The sequence below is a fragment of the Ambystoma mexicanum genome, chromosome 6p (genome assembly GCF_040938575.1).
Source record: "Ambystoma mexicanum isolate Mex_15411 chromosome 6p, UKY_AmexF1_1, whole genome shotgun sequence".
Taxonomy (NCBI): domain Eukaryota; kingdom Metazoa; phylum Chordata; class Amphibia; order Caudata; family Ambystomatidae; genus Ambystoma; species Ambystoma mexicanum.
Window position 1 is genome coordinate 365252691 of NC_090935.1, and position 26548 is coordinate 365279238.

Below are 26548 nucleotides of genomic sequence, written 5' to 3' on the forward strand. Positions count from 1 at the left end.
GTTACCCCAGCATCGGTTGTGCAGACCATGAGAACGTATGATGTAATCTACAGGCGGCATGTATTGTGACGTTACTGCCTTGTTTTTGACGAGTCAAATTAATCAATGGCTTCCCACATACTTTCCCTCTGAAGGAATGCCCACATTTCAGCATACTTATAATATCCATCAAACAACTGTCGAATACTATGTATTTGCCCTCTTTCATTAGACTGTCATCCTGCGTCAAAGTTGTTTCGGCCTGTGACTTTGAGTACATATCACCACATTTGAAAGAAATATCGCTGCTATCAAGTTCTGATGCGTCGGTGAATGCTGCTGCTGGTTCATTGTGTCATTTCAACATCTGCTACCTCAACATTGATGGGAGAACACAACAATGTCGACAGCTTTTTTGGTGGCAATTTTTTGGCGGGTGTAGATTGTGTGAATTGATCTGCGACTACTTCAGAGCTATCTTCAATACATCCAGTATCATGTTGTTGCGGCGGTGCGGTCGTACTGTAGCAATGGTCCAATATTCTCCGGACACATTCATTTCATGTTCTGGCCATTGGACATGAGCATCCCGAGTCTCAACATGCCGCGTCTGAATTAATAGTTCCTCCATAGTGTAAATGGTCTGGCAAGCAACATCTCTCATTCGCTTCACTGTCTGTGTATGTATAGTTTGTAGACCCACGGGTAACTAGAGGACAGATTGGAAAAGGGATGTTCAGTTTAAACACAAGATAAAGTATAGTACAATTGACTGGAAAAAAACATAAAATAGTCCCCAGCACAAAAAAAATTCTAAAGTTATGAACTGTTTGTAACAAACCTTATTTTGGTTTCTTTTCTTTGCAGCTTTTTTGACTCGACCTTCAACAGCTGCACGCTGTTGCTCCGATACGTATCCGCATGTCTCCCCTTCCTCTTGCGCTGCAACGACTATATTTTCTGTATCCGCATGGAGCCTCATTCCGTGCTGTCTATCAACTCCCTGAAACATAGTATTTTCATTACTGTGTATCAAAATATTGTTAGCGTAAAACACACGTGAGGACGAACACACATGTACATCTCAATAGCCAAACACGATTTAAACATTGTGTGGAACAAGTATTCGAGCTCTGAGGACCTAGTTCGATGGAGATGTCAGTATCCATACCTCTGGCTCTACATGGACTGCCACGAATGATTGTATTGAAGAGGAGGCATCAACAACTCCCTGAAACACAGTACTTGCGTTAGTATGGTTTTCAATATCGTACATAACACACACTTGGGGTCGACGGCACAGGTACATATAAAGAGAGAACCACAAATGTTGCATTGTCTAAAAGAATCGAGGAATATTTTAAAATGATCTGATATAATCGACTTATTTCTCCGATTTCTTTACATCTGCATCATCTAAATGGGATCTTGTGATTGTAGTGGAAGCTCCATCGTGTCCCTGAAACACAGTACTTGCGTTAATAGGGAAGAAAGTATAGCAAATGGAATCACGTTCTATGATCACGCTCGATGGAGCTGTCAGTATCCATACCTCGTGCTGCTGAAGAATATCTAGGGCTGTTGTCAATGTGGTGCGCACTTCCGAAAGATGTTGCGCCGATTCGTATCCGCATGGTCCCGCTTCCACCGGAATTACTTGAATGTCGGGCTCCGCATCAAGTGCGTGGGTTGACGATTCAACAACTGCCTGAAACATAGTATTTGCATTAGTAAGGATTACAATATTGAAAACACAACACACGCTTGGGGTCGACCGCACAGGTACATATCAACGGCTAACCACAAATGAAACATGGTGTAGAACAATCAAACGACAAGTGTTCCAGTCCTGATGATCACGGTCACTTGAGTTGTCAGTATCCATACCTCGGGCTGCTGAAGAACATCTAGGGCTGTTGTCAATGTGGTGGACGCTTCAGCATCTCCCTGAAAGACAGTACTTGCATTCGTATGGATAACACTAATTATAACTGAAAACAAACACCAGGGGACGACAACTAAGGTGTATATCAATTGGAAAGCACTAACCAAACAATTGGTAAAATAATCACACGATACATACAAACTATTACTTGACATGCATAAAAAAAGTCTGTAGCGGAATAACCAAGTATGATTACCTGATACGCGCTAGAAGTGGTTGATAACTGCGAGCACGTGACGGAAGTAGAATGTTCTTGCTTCAGATTCAAGTCAAGAAGTCGTAAAGGTAAATTATTGTTTGATAATGAAATGCCAATATTTAAAATTGCCATGTAAGGAGACAGAATACTTGAGTAATGCGCAATATAGCACAGTTCCCTGTGCCCATATATAGATTTCGTTTGTGGGTTATGAAATGTAAAAATAATATATTGATAAATGTCATTATTCAAAAAGCTATACTCATATCAATGTCGAAAGTATTACAAATTGGAAACACCTAAAATATCAATGAATCCATTCGGCTACCTACACACTACCGCAAGGCCTAAAGCTAAAAACGGACACTTGACTCACCAGTGGCGGATTGTGGATGAATAGAGTAGGAATAGCGTTTGCGAGCAATTTTCGTGTCGATCGCTGTTTGTTCTTCTTTGTTACCCAAGATGTGGTGTACATGTTCGAGGGAAAGGGCCGGCTGCAGATGCGGTATCGATCACCCCTCTTGTCCTCAAAGACTTGTTGGACTCTACTTTCCAGCTCATCCAGTGGATATCTGCAATGTCTGACCATTCTCTTATTCGATCAACAGTTTTCGGGAATACATGCATTGTAGCGCCTTCAGATTTAGCATGGGTCTTCGAAGGGCAACCGCTAATCGAACAGGCAGGCATTGTTGAAAATTCTGAAAGGTAAATATTATAAAACCTTGATGAATAAAAATGTCCTAAAAAAGTAAATTAACCATACCATGCTCAATGCAAGGTTTGTTTTGGTTGCCGGAACTATACCAGTTCATCATGTGCGGCTTAGTATTTGCATAAGTTACAGAAATTTCTGTTTTGTCTTGCAAGAAAAGGAACCATGCTTACATTATAGACTGGACCCCCCGAAGGATGCAATTCGATGACAATTGACACAGATGAAAATAAATAGATCTATTGCTAGCATAACAATTGAAACTCAAGTCAATAGCAATGAGACCAATGACCATAGCTCTATTGGGCACTGTAATAGTAATTAGATTGAAATGTAAAAATGACCGAAATATGACTAGGATACATGGCCTTACCTTGACCAACAAACATTTGGGTTCAGCAGGCCGAGCAGTATGTTGCAGGAGAACAGGTAGATGGCCACAGGTAGCACACTGACGAGTTTGCTCGAAGCGGTCACAGATAGCACGGCGACGAGCAGATTAGCATAGATCTCAGTGCTTCTCAGGTAGAAGGTTCAGGAGTTGACTTGCAAAGCACAAAGATGTTCTCATGAGACATCAAGTGGTTTATAAAGTATTAGAAACGGGTGTGTTTGTGAATGAATGACGTGTGTTTGTCATGGTATTATGTTTATTGCAGGGGGGCGGCCTGCCTGGAGACACGGGGTCTGAGGAGGCCATGTGAGCGATGGCCCCTCGGCGTGGGATACCTTTTGAAGTGTACATGCTGTTTGGCACCTTGGCCGTTTGCGCCCGTCACAGCCCCCCATGCCAGCGCTCAACCCCAGGTGAGAACCGCCTTTTGATAGAGGGGGTGGGATGGATGGGCCTGGGGCGTGCAGATAAGGCACAGGAAGACTGCTGAATGGAGACACACTTATGTGGATTGCCGGGGGGCGGCCTGCCTCGGGGAGGCCTGCCTGGAGACACGGGGTCTGAGGAGGCCATGTGAGCGATGGCCCCTGGGCGTGGGTTACCTTTTTGAAGTGTACATGCTGTTTGGCACCTTGGCCGTTTGCGCCCGTCCTTGCCCTTGTGATAACTTTGCATGACATTCGCGTAGATGGGAACACTGAGCAGGACACTGGGCACTTTCCACTCCATTTTGGTGACCAGGCCTCACTGCGATAGTACAGCGCACATAGCCCACAGCCTCGTTCCCACTCTCACTGGAAAACTCCAGAGGTATTTGCAACAGCTAATAAATGTAACACATCACTCTGAGATCACGGTCCTGCATGTTAACCGGCCTGAACCAAGCACATGGCTCGTTCATCTCCACAAACGTGTCCTTGCCCACGCACCCTCGCCAGTGGAAAGTTACTGCCATTCTGACCCTGTCCCTGCAAGGTATTCTCTTTATGTGCTAGACCACTGACCACGCCATGATGGCCACCTAGCAGATCCCCAACTAACATTAGACCCCTACTGCAGTATATCGTTGCCTATCAATAACAAATGCCACATATCGGAGATTCTTGTGAGCACAGACCCACACTTCAAACAGTGTATTATAGTGGTCAAGACCCTTGACCTAAGGCCTGTATAATCCAATGTTGATTGATAGTATTGATATATATGTGACTTTTATAGAGACATAACCGACTGAAAGACTTTGAACAAGTGTTATTTAGTGCATACTTTATTGATAATATATTATGTTAGCTTAGATAGTGACCACCCCGCTTCACAGCGACCTGAACTTCACCCATTCCGAGCACAGGTGTCTGACGTCCATCCTTGAATGGAGACACACTTGATGTAAAAAAATCGAAACAACCGTTGTTAAAATATATGTGGTGCTTTATTTTGTAGCTTATTTTGATGACACAAAAATACAAAACTTTTCACATTGTACAGTTCAGGTTGCAGCACAGCAAGAGAAAATCCCCTGTACTGACCGTTGTCACTCTGGAACGTTTCTCTTATGGCACGAACGGCACAGGCGGGTATCACTCTTCGAACGCGGTGTCCAAGCCTCCCGTGAAGCCACCATGTAAAGGAACGATAGGCCACCAGCCTGTACCACCTGTGAAAAGGAATGAAACAAACTGTTTTTAAATGATCAAGATAAGTTTAATAAACGTTTGTTGTCAATGACAATTCTTGTAACTAATGGCATTCTGCTCGGACAAATGCTATCTAGAGACTGCACACTATTGAACGACTTTCAAGCGTTACAATGATATGTATATGTAATTTTGGATATAGTAGAAGACCATGAAATGGGAGTGGCATGACAAGCAGAGTATATCTACTCGTTACTCGGATTACGAGGACGAACAGTTGCGCGAAGTTCATGCATAAGCACCATCATTATCCTCAACACGGACCGTGTGAGGCAGGCTGCCCTGAAGTCTGGCAGCTCGGTGATGCATTGCGGTCGTGGCTCGCCTTCCGAAATGTAGGCCACGCATCCCGAGTTTTCACAGCAGCAGCAGTTCTCCTCCTCAGTCGGCATTAGCTCGCACGATTGCGTGTGCACCTGGTGGAAACACCGTCCATGCGACTAGGTCCAGTGTCTTCATCCGTTGATTCGTCCTGCCAACTGCTGTCCGAAGCCCATTGTTTTCGCGTGTTTCCCTTTCCAATAGTTCCTCCTCGGTATACTCGGGCTCGTACATGTAGGGCATTATTGTATCCATTGTGTGTTGCACAAACTAAAATAATTGATAGCGGTGGTACTGGTATCTTTCCACACGGGCTACAAGCAACGAAGGTAGCTGACCAGAGCACAGAAACGAGTCATGGAATACTGAAAGTAACACAGAGAGAGGAATGGAATCGAAAATCTGCTGCTGTGTGTTGTGAAACGGTCTGTTTATACTTATTGAGGAAAGAGTAGTCCTGCCATTTCCATGGCGACACGTCATTAGCTGAAGCGCAGCGAATGTTGACACGAGACGTGCTTTGGCGTTGTGAAATGGGCGGTACGCGTCTGCTGATGACAGGCTCAGGGGCGGGGGATATGATTTAGTGCCGCAAAAGCAGGTTAGCCAGGGCGATGGGGGGGAAATGATACGATCACAAAATGGCAGCTCCCTGGTGCCTGTTTTCGCATGCGTTTAATGGACGAAAACTCGGGTAAGGTCCATAGGAAATTTTTCTAAAATTGAGCGACTTAGGCTTAAAAACACATGGCCGACCCGTAGGGGCAATAAACATTTTTGACCAAACCATTCCTTTAATCCTAGCGCATCAAAAAAGATGTTAGCTTCTAGCATACCATCATAGACTGTCTGCTTGGGCATCCGAGGAAATGCATCATAACCCCAACATTTCAGCTGCGTTAAAATGCTACTCTAGTATTTGTCACTAAATACAGGTCTTTTTTTTTCCTGGAAGGCAAGCAGCTAAGGCAACCATGGCTAGGTGTACTAACTTCCACATTTCACGTTCTTACAAGCTGGGAAACGTTCCATAGCCTCAAACACTAAATGCACTTTCAACCAGAACAGGTGTCTGCAACATTTGGCTGATTAGCTGTTTTGCACTCTTATAGGCCCTTGTTAGTTTAGTCATTGATGTCATGAGCATCCAAAACCTCTAACGAGCCGCAGATCACAGAATAAAGGTGGCATCTGTGGCCTTTTGCAGACATACTATCTTAAAATGTGTAGGACGGACACAAGACCCACTCCTCATTGTTTTTGCATGCATTTTTATTTTATTGCTTCCTTCAAGAAGTTCTGCACATTTGGTTTGCTTGAGCCTGTTATGAATATGCAGTCCACACCTCCCAGGCTGTATATATGGTGATTCTGTTTCCTATTCTTGGGTTGCCTTTTATAACTTCCAGTCCACCCCCACAAGCATATTCCATAATCCTACCTGTCATGATGTAAGTTAAACACTTTGCCTAACAGAGTGACAGTTGGATGGCCTATTTACTAAGTTATGATCTGCATGCAAGGTGACCGTGTGCAAAACACATTCTAAATATTTTAAAGTGGTGTCACGTCTTTTAGAAATGCTTTCAGGTATGGCCTTATTGCAGATGGTCTGCAACCTGTGACCCTGATTGCTGGTTCACCCTGGCCCTCTAAGATTCTGGAAAAAACTGTTGCCACACAGCTGCAGAGCTATCTGGAAGAAAATTCTATTCTTGACGACTTGCAGTCCTGTTTCAGACCTGGTCATAGGACAGAGACAGCTCTGGTGGCTCTGTAGTAAGACATCCTCCGGGCCATGGATGGAGATATTAGCATGCTGGTCATGCTCGATCTATAAGCGGCCTTTGATACAGTAATTTTTGGCCAACTGCTGACTAGACTCTGAGGTGGCTCATGTTTTGGAGGGCACGTTGAAGTGGTTTTCTTCCTTCCTAAAAGATCATACCCAAGTAGTTAAATTTACAAGTTTTTATTATGATAACCCTCCTGTGTTATGCAGTGTACCAAAAGGGTCATCTGTCCCTGCTTTTGTTTCTCTCAGGTCTTTGATGAAAATCTTGACAGGTTTTGGCTTGAACTATCGCTCCTATGCAGATAACACACACCTCTGTTGGATAAAGATCTGCACCGGAAGCTACACAATGCTTTTTAGCCTGTGCTAATGCTATAAAAAACTAGATGCTTGATAGTAAGCTCCAACTTGATCCATCCGAGACTGGGTGAATAGTGTTCAGCCCAAAAAATGTTTTAAGAGACTTCCATGCGATTACTCCCTGTCCTGCCATGTTCGATGCTGCAACCTCCTTTTCATGTAAGGTCAAAAACTTGGGCTGTGTATGGCTGGCATCTTTGGGCTGTAATGCTCATGTTTCGTAAGTCATTAGATCTGTTTTCTATCAACTTATGCTCTTAAAATCTATCTTGCCATATGTCTCTGAACCCGATCATGCTGTGGTTGTGGGAACCATGGTGAATTCCAGACTTGGTTATTGTGCTGTCCTCCTTACTGGAGCACCAGAGAGCCAGCTACATCGGTTCCAGGTGGCCCAGAATCCTGCTGTTAGACTGGTTTTTAATCTGTCAAAAATTATACCAATTTCAGAGTATCTGAGGAAGTTGCATTGGCTGCCTGTACGGATACAAATTCAATTTAGACTACTGTGCGTAATACACAAATGTATACAAGGTGTGGCACACAGATATCTGTTCTCTAAAATCATCCATCTCGTTTGCTTCGCTCGACTGGAAAAAATGTATTGGGTGTCCTTCCCTCTTATTTTGTTTCTCGAGATAACTAATGTTTTTTCATCGGGGGGCCTCACCTCTGGGATGCACTAGCATCTGAATTACGGAATCTATCCTCTACTGTCCTTTCGAACAAAATTGAAGACACAGTTCCTTAAGTAATTTTTCCTGTGTTTCTCTCTGGTAATGTTTTAAGCGGTCATTGAAATTTAACATCTGTGCCTAGATACAGATTCCTGCTTGGTTCCGTAAGGATACGTGCGTTATAAATCAAATCTCTCACCATTTGCTTTACTGGCTAGCTCTAGAGTTGTAGTCTAATATATCTGGAGAGACAAAGGTTGCAGACCCCTGCCTTTTTGGGCAGTGAAGAAGGGAGTGCTCTAGCCATAATTGCCACAAAGGAAATTATTCCTATTGTGGTAGTTATAGCAACTTTCAAAGCTGCTTTACAGATTGTCTTCAGTTTCCTTATTCATGTCTGAAACATTAACTGTGACCAATTTGTATAAATCTATGCAATAACTTGGTTATTGACCCCAAAAGAGCTTCCTGTTGTATCTTAATAACTAAAGTGTGAATGATCTAACAGATTAGTTATCAGATTAATTTCAATGTATTTTTGGTAAAGAATGCATCTTGTTTTGTCCCTGTTTTTAATAGAGAGCTGAAAGATAACCTTGGCAGTGATGATCCAGAGGGAGATATTCCAGTCTTGCTACAGGCTATCCTGGCGAGGAACCCCAATGTTTTCAGAGAAAAAAGTATGCAGAACAGATTTGGGGTGCAAGGCGGTGAGGATATGTTTGAGTTAAATTCTAAAGCATGAGGTTTTAAGTATGATGGCAGATATCCATTTATGGAACTGTTTGAGAGGATGTTGCTTTTGACTATATGATAAATGCTTTAGATGTAAGTGTTTTCTATGGTTTGATAGCTTGGTTGTTTGTGTTTGTATGGCCATATATGTAGGTTAAATTTGTTTGTTCTAGTCTGTACTGTCTAGTTAAAAATGGAAAAGAAATATGGGGATGTAATGGAAAGATGTTTGAGATCATGATAGCCGTTCTTTGGCATGTATAAGTTATTTTTATTTAGATGGTTGTTTCATAAAACCCATGTCTAAAGTTGATTTCGTACACTTCAGTTAATAAATTGCTATTTCACCCTACTTCCCTCATGGTTTGAACACTTGCTTGAAGCATACTAAAATGAAAATTGGTATTAGAAACATGCTGTGTTCATGATTTTAAGTGAAACGTGGTTGGTAAATGTGGACAACCATTATCTCATCTTTCTCACCTTGCTCTGCCACACCACCATTTTCAAATGTTTACGTGCGGTAGGTAGGATACATCATCTGTTAACATGTCCATTTATAAAGTGTTTGGCAATAGGTGTTTGCATGTTTATTTTTAGTAGTGTCCCTTGATAGTTTGCTTCTGTAACTAAAGCTTTTGTCCTATTCTTTAACAACCTTAAGAACCTTTTGCGTGCCTCGAGACAAGCCTTCTGTGATCTTTGTATGTCACTAGTGCTTAAAAACCTTTAGAAACTCTAGCCATACCTTATGTGTAGCCATGTTAAATGTCACTAATTGCAGTCATAGGTCTGGTGTTACTTGCATGAACTGCATCGGGTGGTTTTCGGTATAGGATCTCCAAGGATATTTGAAAGGGACCAGTACCACATTTTATCACACAAAGATAGTTATTGACCTGTCAGGCAGAATCACATGCTTTGCATAGGCTGCCATGTAGTGGTATTTGAAGAGTATTGCATAACTTTTTTTCGATAGTCGAAAAGGGATGTTGACTGGGTGTCTCTGTAATGCCATCCCTAGTGTGAAGTCTGTAGTACCCATGGTTCTACACGTCCCTCAGATTGTTTTGTTTTTGACATGAGATAGTATGAAGTGTTTGTGTGAGTATATAATAGTAATTGTAAGATGTCCCTGCACTTTCAACTCCCAAGAGGGGAGGAAGAGTGGGCGCATGTGAATCTAAGCAGATACAAGCATCGGAAATATGATTACAGTAAGTAATGTATGCCGTCTGAGGCTTGTGGATTTGCTCAGAATCATAAACTAGCGAGTAGCACTTGGAGAAGAGGGTGGGATGTTTGAAGTTACAGCAGCACACAGGTGTACTCCTACGTCCCGCCCCACCCTTTTTTAATTTGTTCTTGGCTTAAGAAAAACCTTTACAAAAGAAGAAAATATTTACACAAATGTTACAAAATCGACATAGCAACAATTACTTAGTTACAGTGGAACAATTGTGAAACCAAAGTTAAAATTCTATTAAAACTAAAAACAGCTAGGCAATAGTAACAGAACAATAAGAGTTAACAGAAAATCTTACACCAAACAAGAGTAAGATCGGTTGTTCTGAAGTGAGCAGCTAACAAAGTGTGTATAAAAGAATCTAACTTTTAATTACTATAAAAGAGTGATGGTAGTATAGAATGATGCTTGTCTCCCAAATTTAAAAAGTGTTTGCAAAACAAGTTAACAAATTGTGAACAGGTGACCAACACTTTTGCAAGCAATGTAACAGAACATAGTGCACTCAGCCCCCTTGAGTAGGAGTGCCTAGAATAACTTTTTTTTTTTGTTTAGTTGAAAACAACTTTTCAAATACTTTCCATATCAGTTATCACATATTAATAACATTTTTCACAATATTTTGCAATGTGAGTACATGTGTCACAAAAGGGAAGACCAAACAAAGCATTAAACAAAACAACATTCACTTATATCTCAAAGATAAATGAATTTTGTACCAATATTATTCAAAATCTTCTACTAAATGGGTCAGTCAACTCCATTACTCGCATAGGTAAAATCATTTCTAAATATTGCACTATTGCTATTTGTACAGCAATTCGCGAATTTGAAAATAAAAATTGCCATATTTGATCTTGATCTACATAACTGTTAAAAAAAAAACTCTTAACACATTTCTCAAACCATTCTTAATGCAGTACACTCCTCTATAAGATGCTGCAGAGGGGGGCGTGGCTAACCGCCATGTAAGCAGGACGCTTTCCACGCAGCTCTGTATGATGTGCCCTTGATTTTGCTGCGATATTGCGGTTTCGCCCCACTATTTCTGCTGAAACTCGCCACACCCGCTGCTAAGCGCCCAGAGCACTTGCATACAAAGTTTGGGGCCGCTGCGACCTACCGGCATGAAGATATTCAGAGTTTTCCGAGATACGGTGGCACCAGAAAATGGCGCCTGCCTAGCGGGGGACGCTGTACACTGGAGCACAGCCACACGGCCCGTACAACAGACGGCTCTGGGGACCGGCGTGGCTTGCGGCGCCTGGGAGGCGAACTGAGCACTGGGCGAGAGGAGCGGAGATCAGAGCAGTCCTGCGCTGCGGTTCCTGAGCTCCAGTGCCGCCCTGGGGGAGCCCCGGCACCGAGCAGCCAGAGACGCACCGCCAGAATCCAGCGGAGACAGAGGAGCGCGGGCGGCCCTGCTGAGCCCACTCGCGAAGTAGGGGACTGTGCACCTGGGCTGCTGACGTGAGTGGAGGAACCTTGGAGGAGACCTGGCCCCGAGCGGCCTGAGATATGCTGCCGGAGCCTCTGCGGAGAAGGTGGAGCGCGAGCGGCCCCGCCGGGTCTGCTCGCGATCGGGGATCACAGCACCCGGAGCTGGAGCACAACCTGGACGAAGTGAGAGGGAGCCGGCGCGGAGTGGTCCACCAACTCGCCGAACGAACACGGGGTAAGAAGATAGTGGGAGGGGGGTCCCAGCCGCCATCTCCAGCATTACACAGCGGATAAGCGCCCCCCACACCCCCTCCCCCGCATTAGCGCCCCAGCTTGTGCCACCACGCAACCACTGGGACCACAAACTGCACCCAGCCCTGTAGGACGTGGATCCTGGGCTTTCGCCAACATCTAGCCGTGCCCCGCGGCAACAGAAGACCCGGCCCGGGGATGCCCTCACCGGGGAGACATGCCCATCCTAAGTAGTGGCCTGATCTCGGACCAGCTAACAGCGGATCCACGGGCGCCGCTTCTGCCCGTGGCACGAGCGTACACGAGCCTAGGGGCACTGAGGCGAGCCTGACGCCCCCCCCTCCTGCGCTGATGTTAAAAGGTGCTGCGCACATAGCCCTAAGGTGTCGTGCCAACATACTCTACTAGTCCCACCCACGGCACTGCATCGCGGTTTACCACGCAGTGGCCCGCCTGCCCAGTGAGAAATGTCAGCGAGAGGCAACAAGAGTAGACAGCGGCAAACAACCATGGAAACATGCTGGCCCAGCCAGTCTTGACACCTGCACCACCAATACGGCAGCTCAGCAGGAAGAGACCCAGGAACCAGCTAACTCACAGCTAATGGAAGCCATCAAGGCCCTACAGAGGACCAGGGAGACTAAAATCGACGCTGTAGCAATTGACCTGAACCTGCTGCGACAGGATGTCCGCGCTATTGCAAGTCGAACGGAGGCGCTGGAGACCCAGGTCCGCGTGAACACGGAGGCGAAAACCCAGATACTAAATGACGTGGACGCTCTAGTACAAAAGGTGAAAAACCTAGAAGACCGAGCTGATGAAGCTGAAGGGCGCGCGCGCCGAAACAACGTTAAGACTCCTCAGACTTTCCGAGGGTATTGAAGGGAGCGACCCCCACGAATTATGTAGAGAACCTCCTACTACAGGAAATTGGGGCCAGAAAGCTGTCGCAAGGCTTTACCATTGAGCGCGCACACCGTTCCCTCACCAAACGGCCGCCCCCAGGGGCCCCACCCAGGCCTATAATAGCCAAGGTGCTCAATTACAGAGACAGAGAGGCGATTCTCGCATTCTCAAGATCGGGTCGCCGTATACAACGTGACTCAGCCAAAGTCGCCAAATACCCGGACTACACATTCCAAGTCCAGATGGCGAGGGCCCAATTTATTTCTACTAAGGCACGACTAAAAAGCGTAGGCCTACGTTACATGCTTCTCTACCCGGCCAGGCTAAAAGTGCTACACAACAGCAAAGCGCTACTGTTCGATACACCAGTGGAAGCCAGCGAGTGGATGGACAGAGAGCAGATCCCAGACATAGAACCCAGAGAGCGCAGGCCACGGAAGCAGCATCCTAGGTGACACAGGTCGCCCGGCTGTGAAGCTGGGCTCGCATGGAAATCGAGACACACCGCAGCAACATTGATCTCCATAGGAGTTGCACGGGAGTCGGATAACTACTCACAAGGCAACAATCGAAGAGCTCCTGCTTCAAACCCCCGGAAGAAGTTTGGGTGAATTGCACCCACCCGTAGGGCACCTGGAGAGCTTAGGTCAAATGGAGCGGAAACAGGAAAGTCAGAACGAGGGAAACCTCGCTAGACTCGTTATGTTAAAGGGAAGTTCAAGTTTTTGGGAAGGGGAACCCAGACCTGGGGACCCCAGTTGGGAATTAGCGAGTACTCAGACCCAGGACCACCTAGAGCGCCCAAAGTCGCTGGAACCCTTTACAGACATACCCCAGGCGCAAGCCCGGAACATCAGACCACCAATTTCCCATGGCTGACAAAATTAGAATCATGACATGGAATGACAGAGGGATGAACTGCTACGTCAAACAGCGTAGAATTCACTCATTCTTGAAACGTAGCAAGGTCGGAATTGCCTTCCTGCAGGAAACACACCTGAACGCTCCAAAGTTGGCGGCGCTGGCCCGGATCTGGAGAGGAACAACGATAGGCACCACGTTTTCCACATATGCCAGGGGTGTCCTTATATGGATAGCCCCCACATCCCTATAAACCTGATCCACACGAAAACAGACATTGAAGGAAGAATGGCCCTGTTACATGGCACCATTGAAGGGAAGGAGGTCTGCCTGATCAACTCTTATGCCCCCAACCATGATGCCACAATTTTCTTCCGTTCCTTACACACTAGGCTGGGCCCATACAGAGACTGTATCTTGATATGGGGGGGGAGACCACAATTGCACCCTAGACCCTCGCATGGACAGGTCTGATAGTAAGCACTCCCACCCCTCCCCGCCGGCTAAAATTCTGAAAGAACTGACACAACAGTTCGCACTAGTAGACCTCTGGCGAGAGCAACACCCTGAAGCGAGAGAATACTCATTTTACTCGCCCCCGCACGCAGTGTATACTAGAATAGACTACTTACTCATGAGCGAAGAACACCAGGCCTCATTTGAAAACGCACAATATCAAGCCAGAGTGCTGTCTGACCATTCTCCACTCACAGCTACCTGGACAGTGCTAGCGCCCCGACCTCCTGCACCCACGTGGAGGCTCAGGAGTGAGGCTCTGCTGGATGGAGCCTTCAGCGAACAGATCCGCAGCAGCACGTTAGACTACTGGCAGATTAATGAGGACAGTGTCCGACACATCCGCACGGCATAGGAGGCGTACAAGGTAGTGATGAGGGGGGAGATGATAGCTGCCACAGGAGGTGCAGAGAAATCCATATCGACCCTGCTAGGTCGAGACGAAGGCGAGCTGAGAGAACTCGAAGCTGCGTCCTCACTGGACCCTGCTCACATAAAGAAGGTTCTGGACCTCAAGTATGCCTGTCTAGTCCACTGGGAAAAACTGGGGAGACTTAGCTACGCAAAACACATAGAGAGGAAGCACGCCATGGGTGACAAACCAGGGAAGCTACTAGCGTGGCTCTATAAACGGGAAACCCCTAGGAGGCCCATCTGCCACATCCGTAGACCCGATGGAGCATCAGCGCACACGCAGAATGAGATAAACTCGGTATTTACGAAATACTACCAAGCACTTTACGCCGAGCCCACACCAACTGCCGACACTGATATCGAGGACGTTCTAGATATTATCAGACTGCCCGCAGTAGAAGGGCAGCTTACCGAGACCCTAGACGACCCCATCACCCCCGAAGAGGTCGTGGCCACTATCAGATCACTCCCCTCTGGGAAGACACCGAGCTCTGATGGACTCCCCGGGAAGTTTTATAAAACCTATGAAGACACACTAGCCCCCTTATTGGCCCAAGTTTATAATGAAGCTTATGATGCGGGTACCCTGCCGGACACTATGCGCGAAGCTGTGATTATACCGCTCTTGAAACCAGGCAAAGAGGGGGACGACTGCAGCTCGTACAGGCCCCTGTCCATGCTAAATGTAGACAAGATTTTGACGGCACTGTTGGCTAGGAGGTTGAGAAAAGTGATCCCGCTGCTGATCCATCGGGACCAGACGGGATATGTACCCGGGCGTTCCATCACAGAGAACTTGCGCAGGCTACACCACGTCATTCATAGCACAGAGGGCAGGTCAAGCAAATGCGCAGTGGCGTCCCTAGATGCCATTAAGGCGTTTGATTCCGTCAGGTGGAACTGGCTTCACGCCACCATGGCCAAAATGTGAATAGGGCCGGCCTTCCGAAGATGGGTCAAGCTAATCTATACAGACCCCACAGCTAGAGTGCGCGCTAATAGCACCTACTCTGAGAAATGGCTCCTCCACCGAGGCACGAGGCAGGGATGCTCCCTCTCCCCCATGCTATACATCATAGCTGCTGAGCCTGTCGCTGCATACCTAAGACAAGAATATGAGGATGGGGGTATTGAGATAGACGGGGCAACCCACTTAGTCTCTATGTACGCTGACGATATGCTCCTTTACTTAAGTGACCCCGAACACTTACTGCCATACATACTCGAAACCTTAGGGGGGTTCCACAGAGTCACTGGGATCCAAATCAATCATGATAAATCCTGCCTCTTCCCCCTGGCGGTCCTGAGCGGGGTCAAAGTAGCGAGCCTCCCTAAACTGGCATTTAAGTGGGAGACCTCCTCCGTCAAATACCTAGGGGTGTCTATCCACCGAGACCCCAAGACCGAACAAGCCCTGAACACGGCAAAAGCTAAAGACCGCCTTGAAAAAGCAATGAACCTCTGGAGCAAGCTACCGCTCTCAATGGCCGGTAGAGCGGGACTACTCAAAATGGTGGCACTACCCCGTCTCCTACACTACTTCTCAAACGTCCCATATTACATCCCTCAGCAATTCTTCAGAGAACTGAATAAGCTCTGTAGGAGATTCCTGTGGCAGGAGGGACGGCACAGAGTGGCACTGGAGGTAATGTAGAGGCCCTACGACAAGGGAGGCTTGAAAATCCCCAATTTTGAGCTATACTACCTAGCAGGCCAATTGAAGCATGTGATCCAATGGATGGCAGACGAAACGGACACCCGACTTCTACAGCAGGCGGTCTCCCAAGGGCTCCTTAGAGACCTTCTCTGGGCTACACCTAAAACAAAACAGAACCCCCCATACCTAATCAACCTTGGGATCCAGATATGGAAGCGAGCCCGCAGAGCCATGAATGCAAAAGACCCCTACTCACCTCAGATCCCGCTGGCAGCCACAATGACCGCCAGACCTGATGGCCCGACGATAATTAGGAATATATGGGAACCCTTTGGGATTGCCACCCTGGGCGACCTGGCGAGCGAACAGGGCATCCTGACATTCGAGGAGCTGCATGAAACCACGGGACTACCTACAGGTCAGTTCCTGTTTCATGGAGCCGTAGTAAGTGTCCTTACCTCACGATGGCCTGAGGTCGACGACTTTGTAGCTGGGACAGAGGTCGTGGAAAACATGCTGAACGCGGCTGAGGGGGGACATGAAACCCCACGGATTTACAAGTCGCTGCTTGACGGCACAACCAGACAAGACCTTAAGTGTAAAGGAAAATGGGAGCAGGAATTGGGCCTACAGTTCAAGGACGAAGAATGGCAAGTCATGATACACTATCACAAGAAAGTGTCCAGAAACGCCCGATTACAACTTATACAATTCTACATCATTAACAGAGCCTACCTTACCCCAGGGGCCCTCTCCAAATTTAAAGGTGCAGGAGTCACAGAATTCCCCAAATGCAGAGAACCCCATGCTGGCATGACCCATATGTTCTGGGGTTGTCCAGCACTACAAACCTACTGGAAGCAAATGGAGACAAAGGTGATGGAAGCGGACATAACCTTGGACATAATACTGGGCAAATACAAGAAAAGCAAGAAAAACAAACCACTCAACAAGACGAAAGATCTGATGTACATTCTGGCCAAAAGGCGCATCGCTATGGAGTGGAAGAGCCCTAGGATTCTAAGCGTAACCCAGTGGTGGGAGGACCTCCATAAATGGTCGACCACGGAAACGGGGGCCTGGGAGAATGCCCAGCGGGAACAGAAACAGGACATTGGTGAAGACCTGCAGCAATGGGTGTCGCTGACAGTGACACTATTCCATCCCCGAGAGGGAATCTCCTCTAATCAAGACGCAAGCAGTTCATAAGGGCTCTCCAGCGAAGATGAACAATAGGGAACGCGGGTTGGACCTGGGGTTGTAGGAGGGGGGAGTGTTTTGCGAATGTTATGTTGTTTTTGTTACGTTGCAATAAAACAATAAAATACATTTTAAAAAAAAAAGGGATATTAGCATGGGAAACAAAGGCATGTCAATAATGTTAAGGGACGGAGGCCCATGGAGGACAAGAACTCGGAACAAGCCTTGGGCAAATCCGGAACTGGTCACAGTGTGCCCAAAAGCTGATAACAATGTATTGTTTGCTTATGTAAGTTATTTTCTATAAGAAAATAAAAATGCCTACGGCCTATGATATTTCCACACCAAAAAAAAAGATGCTGCGGAGTTTGCTTTTGGTTCACATTCAAACAATACCGACAGATATTTTGTTCAAGCGACACTAGCTTCCTTTTGCACAAAACATCACTTGGGTTCCATAGATTTAATCTAAATCCCTCATATTTTGCATGTATATGAGAGAAGGGGCATTTCACCAGATATTCAGCCATCACAACATATTTCTTGGTACCAAATAAAGAGATGTTAAAGTCCTTGTATTAAGTACACTTTGTTGCATTAACCTTCCAGTCTTGCTGTAAGATTTTCGTTTTTGCCCGATCTGGATTGGTTATATGGAAATCTGTGGTTACAGCAGCATCAGCTAAGCTGTTCAAAACAGGAGTATGCCAAGTTACAGGAAACAGATTTTTCGACGTCAGGAGGTAATGCGCTATTACTCTCAACATACTCGTTTTTTCTAAATGTGTCAGGCATTTTCAGAGTAAAGCGCATTGTTTCCAAGTTACCTGCGAATATAATGACCGGATGCCTAATTCGTGACGTATCAATGCCATCGGGGTGCTGCTAGGTAGCTGTAATATCTGTTTCCAGTAATTGGACTCCAACAAATCCCAGAATGCAAGTTTTTTTTAAATAATGCCTTCTACACCATACAATATGATGGGGGTGACCTTCATTTTATAAAACACAATTTGCTTCAGGGAGAATTTCCCAAATTTTTTAATGAGCATTTTTGTTTGTGACATTAGTGCTTGGAGCTTGTTCTTGAGATCCAGCAAATACTGCTGGGCATATTTTTCATGTTGAATAGTTGCACCCAGATATTTATATTGAGGGACATTTGACAGTTCACAGCCCTGCAAATACCACTTATGCTTGTGTTTTTTGTAAACTTCCGAGTATTATTACACACTACAATTTGTGTTTTGGTTGTGTTAATCTCTAAGTTGTTCAACTGAACATATGAGCCCAATTGATGTAACATTTTTTGGAGCCCACTTGGAGTTTGCGATAGGAGGACCAAATCATCTGCATATAATAGATGGGTTTTTTTTGTGCTCCTACTCTGGGGGAGTCTCCATCACAATTTATCAAAGAGACCCCCCATATCTAGTTTAAAAAAGTTGAATAAAAAAGAGGCCAATACACAACCCTGCTTCAAACCTCTGTGTAGGCATTAAGGGAGATCATTTACCAGTTACGCGCACTCGCATTGTGGTATTCATGTGAAATGGCATTATCAGAGAAATTAGAGTAATAGGGCAACCATTAACATTTCATAAAACATCAATGCTGTCAGGAGGATAACGCAGAGTGATCAGTAGGGTCAAACAATTAAGTGTGACAATTATGCATTAATGACCGATCCGGACAAGTCTGCATCAATCAAGAACAACAAACGCGTGGGGGCAAGAAGAAAAGGTTTTTACTGATTTCTCTGCATGCACTTGGACCAGAGCCACTCTCGTGTTAAGGTGGAAGTTCCTACATTTTCACAATCGAGTAAGACTAACCTAGATGTTTCATAATGGGGACAGTAAATTACTAGATATTTTAGTGTTTCGATTTGAGAATGTTTGCAAAATCCACATGTAATATAGGGGGTGGGATTGCCTAGATTACAGTATTTGGTGTGTTCAGGAGTATGGAACTGGTGGAGTTTGAATCTTAAATAGATGGTGTGGATTTTTTGACAGGGAAATAATGTAAGATACATCTGCCTGGGAAGCCTCTTGCGGATGAATTTAGCGTATTCTTGGTATGCTGAGAGTACCAAGTTGTTTAATGGTGCAGATCCAGTCGAACTCAGTTTCTTTTTGTCATAAGCAGGACGTTCTATAAGGTCACTGGGAAGTATGCTGATGGTATGCATGATGGATTTCATTCGCCTGTCAAAGCGAGCCATAGAGGGAGGCTTGCGAATACTGTGAATCTTTGCAAGATCTACAAATAAGGAGCTGCATGGAGGTTGAATGCGAGCATAGATTTTCAATTGCCTCCATTTGAATCACGCTGAAAGTGAATATAGACCTAGTTCATGCAAAATGCAGGCATTAGGTGATGCGTTTGCCAGAGCCAATGTTATTTTTTCCACATTTGTGCTCGGATGCAGTTAAGTATTTGATCTAGATCACACAAACACAGATCTAAGCCATATAGGATAATGGATTCGGCTTTAAGAGAAAAGAAGTCTATAGCAGAGAATAATAGTTTAAAAAATTAAGGCAGTTCTGAATTAACCAATAAATGTACATATTCTTCAGTAAATGATGGTTAATTGTGCAATCAGCTGTCTGGATTAGATTTTTTAGAGAATTGTGCCAATTAGCGACAGAAGACACATCGTACAAATTGTATCCCAAATAACGAATACAAGGCGATAAGTCTGGAGAACCGTGAAGAGTCCAAGTAAAAGAGGGAATCTTTTTCTTGTTGCCCGAAAAAAATTGAATTTTAGATTTAGCAGGGTTGGCTTTAAGATTACACTGAGTGGCATATGAAGCAAATGCATCACATTTATGCTGAAGCCTGTAAGGCGTTCTGTCAAAAAAGATGGAAGTCATCTGCGAATGCTAACCAATGCAGTCGCAGATGACCCATCCCGACCGGAAAAGTAGTGATGGTAGACCATAGTGTCTATATCTGAAATGTACAAATTAAAGAGTAGAAGCAAGGTTGCACCCCTGCTTGACCCCAATTTGCATTGGGATTTCATCAGTAATATTGCCCGCCTGATTGATGCAGATTTTAAAGCACGTTGCATTATGGAGCATGGCGATGGTGTGAACGAAAAACGGGAAGCCTAGCTTTTCCATTTTGACCCACAACAAATTGCGAATTACGGTTTTAAAAGCAGAGGTCTCGTCACGTCTCCTGGGGGGATACTAGAGGCATTCGCCTACTTTTATGAGGATTTATACACATGCGAACTCCCTCCCCCCCAAGGAAGTATTGACACTTACCTTAGAGAAGTCCGGATCCCCACACTCACATCTACAGAAGCCGAATCCTTAGACACGCCAGTCACAGAAGTAGTCACAGAGGCCATAAAATGCCCAAAGAATGGGAAGGCCCCGGGAGATGATGGTTTCACACCCGGATTCTACAAGGCTTTCTCCACACTAGTCGCCCCCTTCCTTGCATCCTTATTTAATAACATTTTTGAAACCGGCCAGGCGCCCCCGTCCTTCTCCCAAGCTCTTCTCGCCGTCATCCCAAAAAAAGGGAGAGACCCCACATGTTGTAGTTCCTATCGCCCTATCTCTCTTCTTAATATAGATGCTAAAATATATGCAAGAGTCATTGCAGCCCGACTCAAAAAGTACTTACCGTGATTAATACACTCCGACCAGGTTGGCTTTGTCATTGGGAGACAGGGTGCAGATACCATGAGGAAAACCCTACATCTTATTTACGAGGCACAAGGAAAGGGAGGGGATCCATCTCTTCTGTCACTAGAAGCCGAGAAGGCCTTCCACAGGGTGGCCTGGGACTTCTTAGAAAGGGTGCTAGTCTGGAACGGGTTGGGGCCGAAGTTACGCCGTGCCATTACGGCTCTGTATACATCCCCCACAACGTCAGTGACCGTAAACGGGGGCTATTCGCGATGGTTCCGTTTGGAAAGGGGAACGAGGCAGGGTTGTCCACTGTCAGCAATACTATTCGTGCTCTCTCTTGGCACAGAGATTGAGGCAGGATGCTAGAGTAAAAGGCATTATGGTAGGAGAATGCGAATACAAACTAGGCCTCTATGCAGATGATATATTACTGCACCTAACTGATCCCCTAAGTTCTGTCCCGGCCGCGATCAGCATAATCGAAGAATATGGAGAACTGGCTGGCCTTAAAATCAACACCGGAAAGCTGATCCTCCTTCCACTTGACAAAAGTGGAGACTCTGAGGCAGACCGATTCGCTCCCTTAGGAGTAAAGGTCAGCCTCACAACGCTTCGATATCTGGACATTAATGTGACTCGAGACCTTGTCTCCCTTTATGAGGCTAACTTTCTCCAGCATGGGGTCTGGCATGGATTCACATGCTCATGAATATTCCCCGTCGTCAGGCTGGGAATCCTCGGTAAAGAAAAAACCAGTATCAGTTTCGTTTCTGATCTGTCTTTCGTAGTAATAACCAATCACTGGTCTCTGCGTCATACTGACCACAGCCAATGACTGCCCTCTACCTAAGCACCGCCTCTGGCAGCCATCTTCAGATTTTTACCGCACGTTCATGTGTTGGGATCCTCGTGCTATTGCTCTCGAGCGTTAGTGCTATTTTTCGCGCTTTTTCACAAAAAACTTCGATTCTTTCGGTCAAAAGAGCCTCAAGCTCCACCGATCCTACATCCGATCAACGGGGACCCGTGTCGGATTCATCTGTGCCCCTCAAGGGTGAAGATTTCGTCGAGCTACACTTCGGAGGACTCCAGAAGCTTCTCAGGCCCGGTCTCGGAGATGGCCCAGGAGAAGGGAAGCTCGACGCCCGGGAAGCTGTTCAGGGTCTGCCCTGGATGCCAGCTGCAGAACGTCTTCAAGTAGGACGAACACTCTTTCGGCCTTTACTGCCTTCATGAGGACAAGACGCACGTGGAGAAGGACTGTGCGTTTTGCGGCAACATGTCGGAACGGACCATGAAGGACCGCCATCAACGTCTCGCCAACTGGCTGGAGGGTAAGAGCCCGTCTGGCGAGAAGAAGAAGAAATCCGAGCGGTCTTCTAAGACCTTTGAGGGCGCCCCGGCGACGGGGGCCCAACATAAGGCCAAGCACCGCGAGTCCGCTGGCACCGGGAGCGCCGAACGGTCGGGCTCTACGGGCGCCAGGCAGGGCGCACCCTCCCCGGCACCATCAACCACGAGCCAACGCTCTGGGTCGGGTAAGAGGAAGGCCGAGCACCCGGCGAAGCTCCTGGAGAGGCCCCGGTCGAGCTCTAAGGCAGAGGAGGAGCGTGGCAGTGCCCCCTCCCTCAAGGATAAGGCGGTGAGCGCACCTAAGGTGGTGAAGGCCTTGATCCATCCGACCAAGCCCTCTATCGAAACGGTCGCGGCGGCCCTGGCTCAGCCTGTGGTGGCTGCACCAGTGGTGGCGACCTCAGGGCCCAGAATCTCCCTGCCTCCTCGGAGGGAGTCTTCCTTTGTGCCCATCGATAGGACCCCCGTGAAACCCTCCGTGGGGAAGAAGGGGGGGCAGGGCGTCGTCGTAGATTCGGCCTCAACCTCAGAAGAGGAGCTGATCGAGGTCTTAAGCCACGGCCTAGGCGTGGAAGAAGGCCAGCCCGTCGGAATGGACCCCGACGCAGGTGACGACGACATCGTCGAGGATACCGACGGGGCCCCTGCTCGCCCGTCGGATTCCCCTCTGCCAGCGCCGCAAGACAACTCGGCGGCCATTTTGTTGGCCATACAGTCCTTATGCTCCGAGATAAGGACGAGGCTACCGTTACCGACGGAGGAACCTCTCCCGTCGGGGGATCCAGAACCGGGACCTTCTGGTGTTCCCCCTACCAAGAAAAGAAGGATCCATCCACCAACTCCTTTTCAACCGTCGCGCCCCGTCCAGCCCTCCTCCCCGTCCACCCGAGGGGATGATACGGGGACTGACACAGCAGCGACGGGTATGGACGACGAGGCATACGACGAGGATTTTCCGTCGTCGCCTCCCACCAGGGCTTCTCCGCCCGACGAGATCGGATCTTTCCACTCCATGATCTCCAGGGCTTCCGAGCTTTTCCAACTCTGCCCTGAGGAGAAGAAAAAGGAAGGCTTCCTTTATCAGCGGCGCGAGGCCAAGAGGAAGACGGTCCTCGCAGTGCCTCTGTTGGACGACATTTGGGATGAGGGCCTTTCCCTCCTCAAGAACCCTTCCACGACGCCAGCTAGAAGAGACCGGTACGAGAAAAAGTACCGGGTCCCGGGTCCCCCCTATGCCTCCGGGCGCAGCCTACCCCGGACTCCGTCGTCTCCGCGGCAGCCAGGAAGAAAGCGGGGGGTGGGGTGCGGCCTCCACATCGACTTCCCCGCCGGACGGCGAGGGAAAGAAATTGGATGCTATGGGACGTAGAGTCATCTCGTCGGCAGCGACGACGATTAAAGCGGCCAACGCCTTGGCTATCGTGGCCCGCTACGACAGGGAGCTCTGGTACAAGATAGCTCCCCTGCTGGATTTTCTGCCGGACGAGAAGAGGGCGGAGGCCCTTGAGATCCTGCAGGAAGGTGAGGTGGCGTCGGACCACGCCATCACCGTGGCGACGGACATCGCCGACACTGGGTTCCGCCAGCTGGGCAACAGCGTTTGCCTTCGACGTCGTGGATGGCTCAAAGCTACGGACTTTCGGCAGGACGTCCAGACCAGAGTCCTGGACATGCCCTTCGACGGGAACAACCTGTTTGGGAAGACAGTGGACGATTCCCTTCAGGCCATCAAGGCGGATACTGAGACGGCCCGGGCCCTTGGAGTCCTGCAGCAACGACGAACGCCCTTTCGGAGCGGCGGAGGCAAGGGCGCCTCCAAAGGTTCCGGCGGCGGTTTCGCTTCCTACCGTCAAGCGGCCCGCTCGTCGTCGCAAGAGGCCTACAGAGGACGAGGCAAGTCTAGCGGACCCCGCCGTCGTCGCCAAGGAGGTCAAGGCGGCAAGGCCGCGTCCAAGCAGGATTGAACCGGCCGCGGGGTCGGGCCCCCACCGAAGCACCCCGGTGGGAGGCCGGCTGGCGGGCTTCGTCAGCGTGTGGGAGTCCATCTCCACCGACCGTTGGGTGCTGGACGCCCTGGCCCGGGGCCACGCGCTCGAGTTTCAAAGAAGGTGCCCGCGCGTCCCCCCCGTGGCCAGGAAAGAACTTCACGTCCCTCAACTTCTCCTGGAGGTAAAGGCGATGCTCAGAAAGGGCGCCATCGAACTCGTCCCAAAGAGGCTTCGGGGCTCCGGAGTCTACTCGCGATACTTCCTCGTGAAGAAGAAGACGGGAGGATGGCGCCCCATCCTAGACCTGCGACGTCTGAACAAGTTCATCAAGGCGCAGAAGTTCCGGATGGTCACCCTCCAGCACGTCCTGGGTCAGCTGGAGGAAGGAGACTTCCTATCGTCGTTGGATTTGGAGGATGCCTACTTCCACATTCCCATCCTAAAGGGGCACCGAAAATTCCTCAGATTCGTGGTCCAAGGGCGTCATTACCAGTTCAAAGCCCTTCCCTTCGGACTACGGTCGGCACCCAGGGTATTCACCAAGTGCCTCGCACCGGTGGCGGCGCAGCTGCGCCGCGAGGGGATTCACGTCTACCCCTACCTGGACGACTGGCTCATCCGCGCCAAGACGAGGGAGCTCGCCGTGGTCCACACGGCAAGGACCGTCCAACTCCTCACGGACCTGGGATTCTCCGTGAACTACGCCAAATCCCACCTGGTGCCAGCGCAAGTCGCACTGTTTCTGGGAGCGAGGCTCGACACAGTGTCCCTTCTGGCCTCCCCGTCGGAGGAGAGGACCAGGACCATCTTGGGCAAGGTGCAACGGATGTTGGTGGCCGACGCGGCCAAAGTGACGTCCATCAAGTCCCTCCTCGGGATGATGTCTTCCTGCATCTACCTCATTCCCATGTGCAGGCTCCGGATGCGCCCGTTGCAAGAATTCCTGGATGCGCGCTGGATCCAGACGACGGGCAGCTTCGAGGAAAGGATCAAGCTCGACGAGAGTTTCCGACGAGCGATACGGTGGTGGGGCACCCGCGCGCATCTGACGGCGGGCATGGACTTCCAGACCCCAGCCCACCAGGAGACTGTGACCACGGATGCCTCCCTGGAAGGGTGGGGAGTGCACGCAAGGGGACTCTGGCTCCCGACGGAGAAGTCCCTGCATATCAACGTCCTGGAGCTCCGTGCAGTGTTTTGGGCCCTCAGGTCCTTCCTTCCGTCCCACAAGGGCAAGGTGGTGAGGATCTTCACCGACAACACCACCACCATGTTTTACATCAGGAAACAGGGCGGAACCAGGTCCCCAGCGCTGTCCAAGGAGGCGCAGGACCTGTGGCATTGGGCCGTCGCCCAAGGGATTTTTCTGGTGCCGTTTCATCTGGCAGGGATAAAAAACACCATCGCCGACTCACTCAGCAGGGAGCTGCGCTCGTGCCACGAGTGGGAACTACGGCAGGATCTGGTGGATCGCCTCTTCCGACGGTGGGGCACACCCCAGATCGACCTGTTCGCGACGGCGACGAACACCAAGTGCCGGAGGTTCGCCAGCAGGTTTCCCCAGACGAGGAGCATGGGCGATGCTTTCTCGTTCCCCTGGGAGGGCCTGTTCCTCTACGCGTTCCCTCCCTTGCCTCTGCTAATCCGGCTCGTCAACCAGCTCAAGAGGTCACGGTGCAGGATGATCCTCGTCGCACCTGCGTGGCCGAGGCAGATATGGTTCCCGGACCTTCTGGACTTGTCAGCGTCCCCGCCGATCAAGCTGCCGGCGGACGCGGATCTACACTCCAGGGAAGGAGGCGCCATCCTCCACCACGACCCGAAGTCGCTGAACTTGCAGGCCTGGCTCCTGCAGCGCTAGAGTTTGGAGGATACGACATACCGGCCGATTGCAGAGAGGTTCTTGCAAAGGCCAGGGCGTCCTCGACTCTTAAATGCTACGGACACAAATGGAAGAGGTTCTCTGTCTGGTGCCACGCACAGAAGATTAACCCTCTACGGATTACGGCTCCCCAAGTACTGCCGTACCTGCTGACGCTGGCCAAAGCTGGTCTGGCACACGCGTCCAAGATTCATCTTGCTGCGATCTCCCGATACACCAGAACCACGGGGCGGACGTCCTTGTGGTCTCATCGTCTGGTGAAAGAGTTCATGAAGGGACTGTTCAGATAGTTACCGCCGGTGAAGGCTCCGGCCCCGGCGTGGGAGCTCAACGTGGTGCTGACCAAGCTCATGGGAC

At 48.4% G+C, this 26548-nt stretch overlaps 1 protein-coding gene across 6 annotated transcripts in view; it reads left to right on the plus strand.

Annotated features, from left to right (window-relative positions):
• NIPBL (NIPBL cohesin loading factor) overlaps positions 1-26548 on the plus strand; it is a 2053700-nt gene that overhangs the window by 178409 nt on the left and 1848743 nt on the right. For 4 of the 6 annotated variants that reach the window (XM_069627143.1, XM_069627142.1, XM_069627144.1 and 1 more), the window contains exon 4: positions 8662-8792. In XM_069627143.1, coding sequence (XP_069483244.1) covers positions 8662-8792 — 131 coding nt within the window. The remainder of the gene's footprint in view (positions 1-8661; positions 8793-26548) is intronic. The other 2 variants (XM_069627145.1, XM_069627146.1) reach the window with 1 other exon arrangement.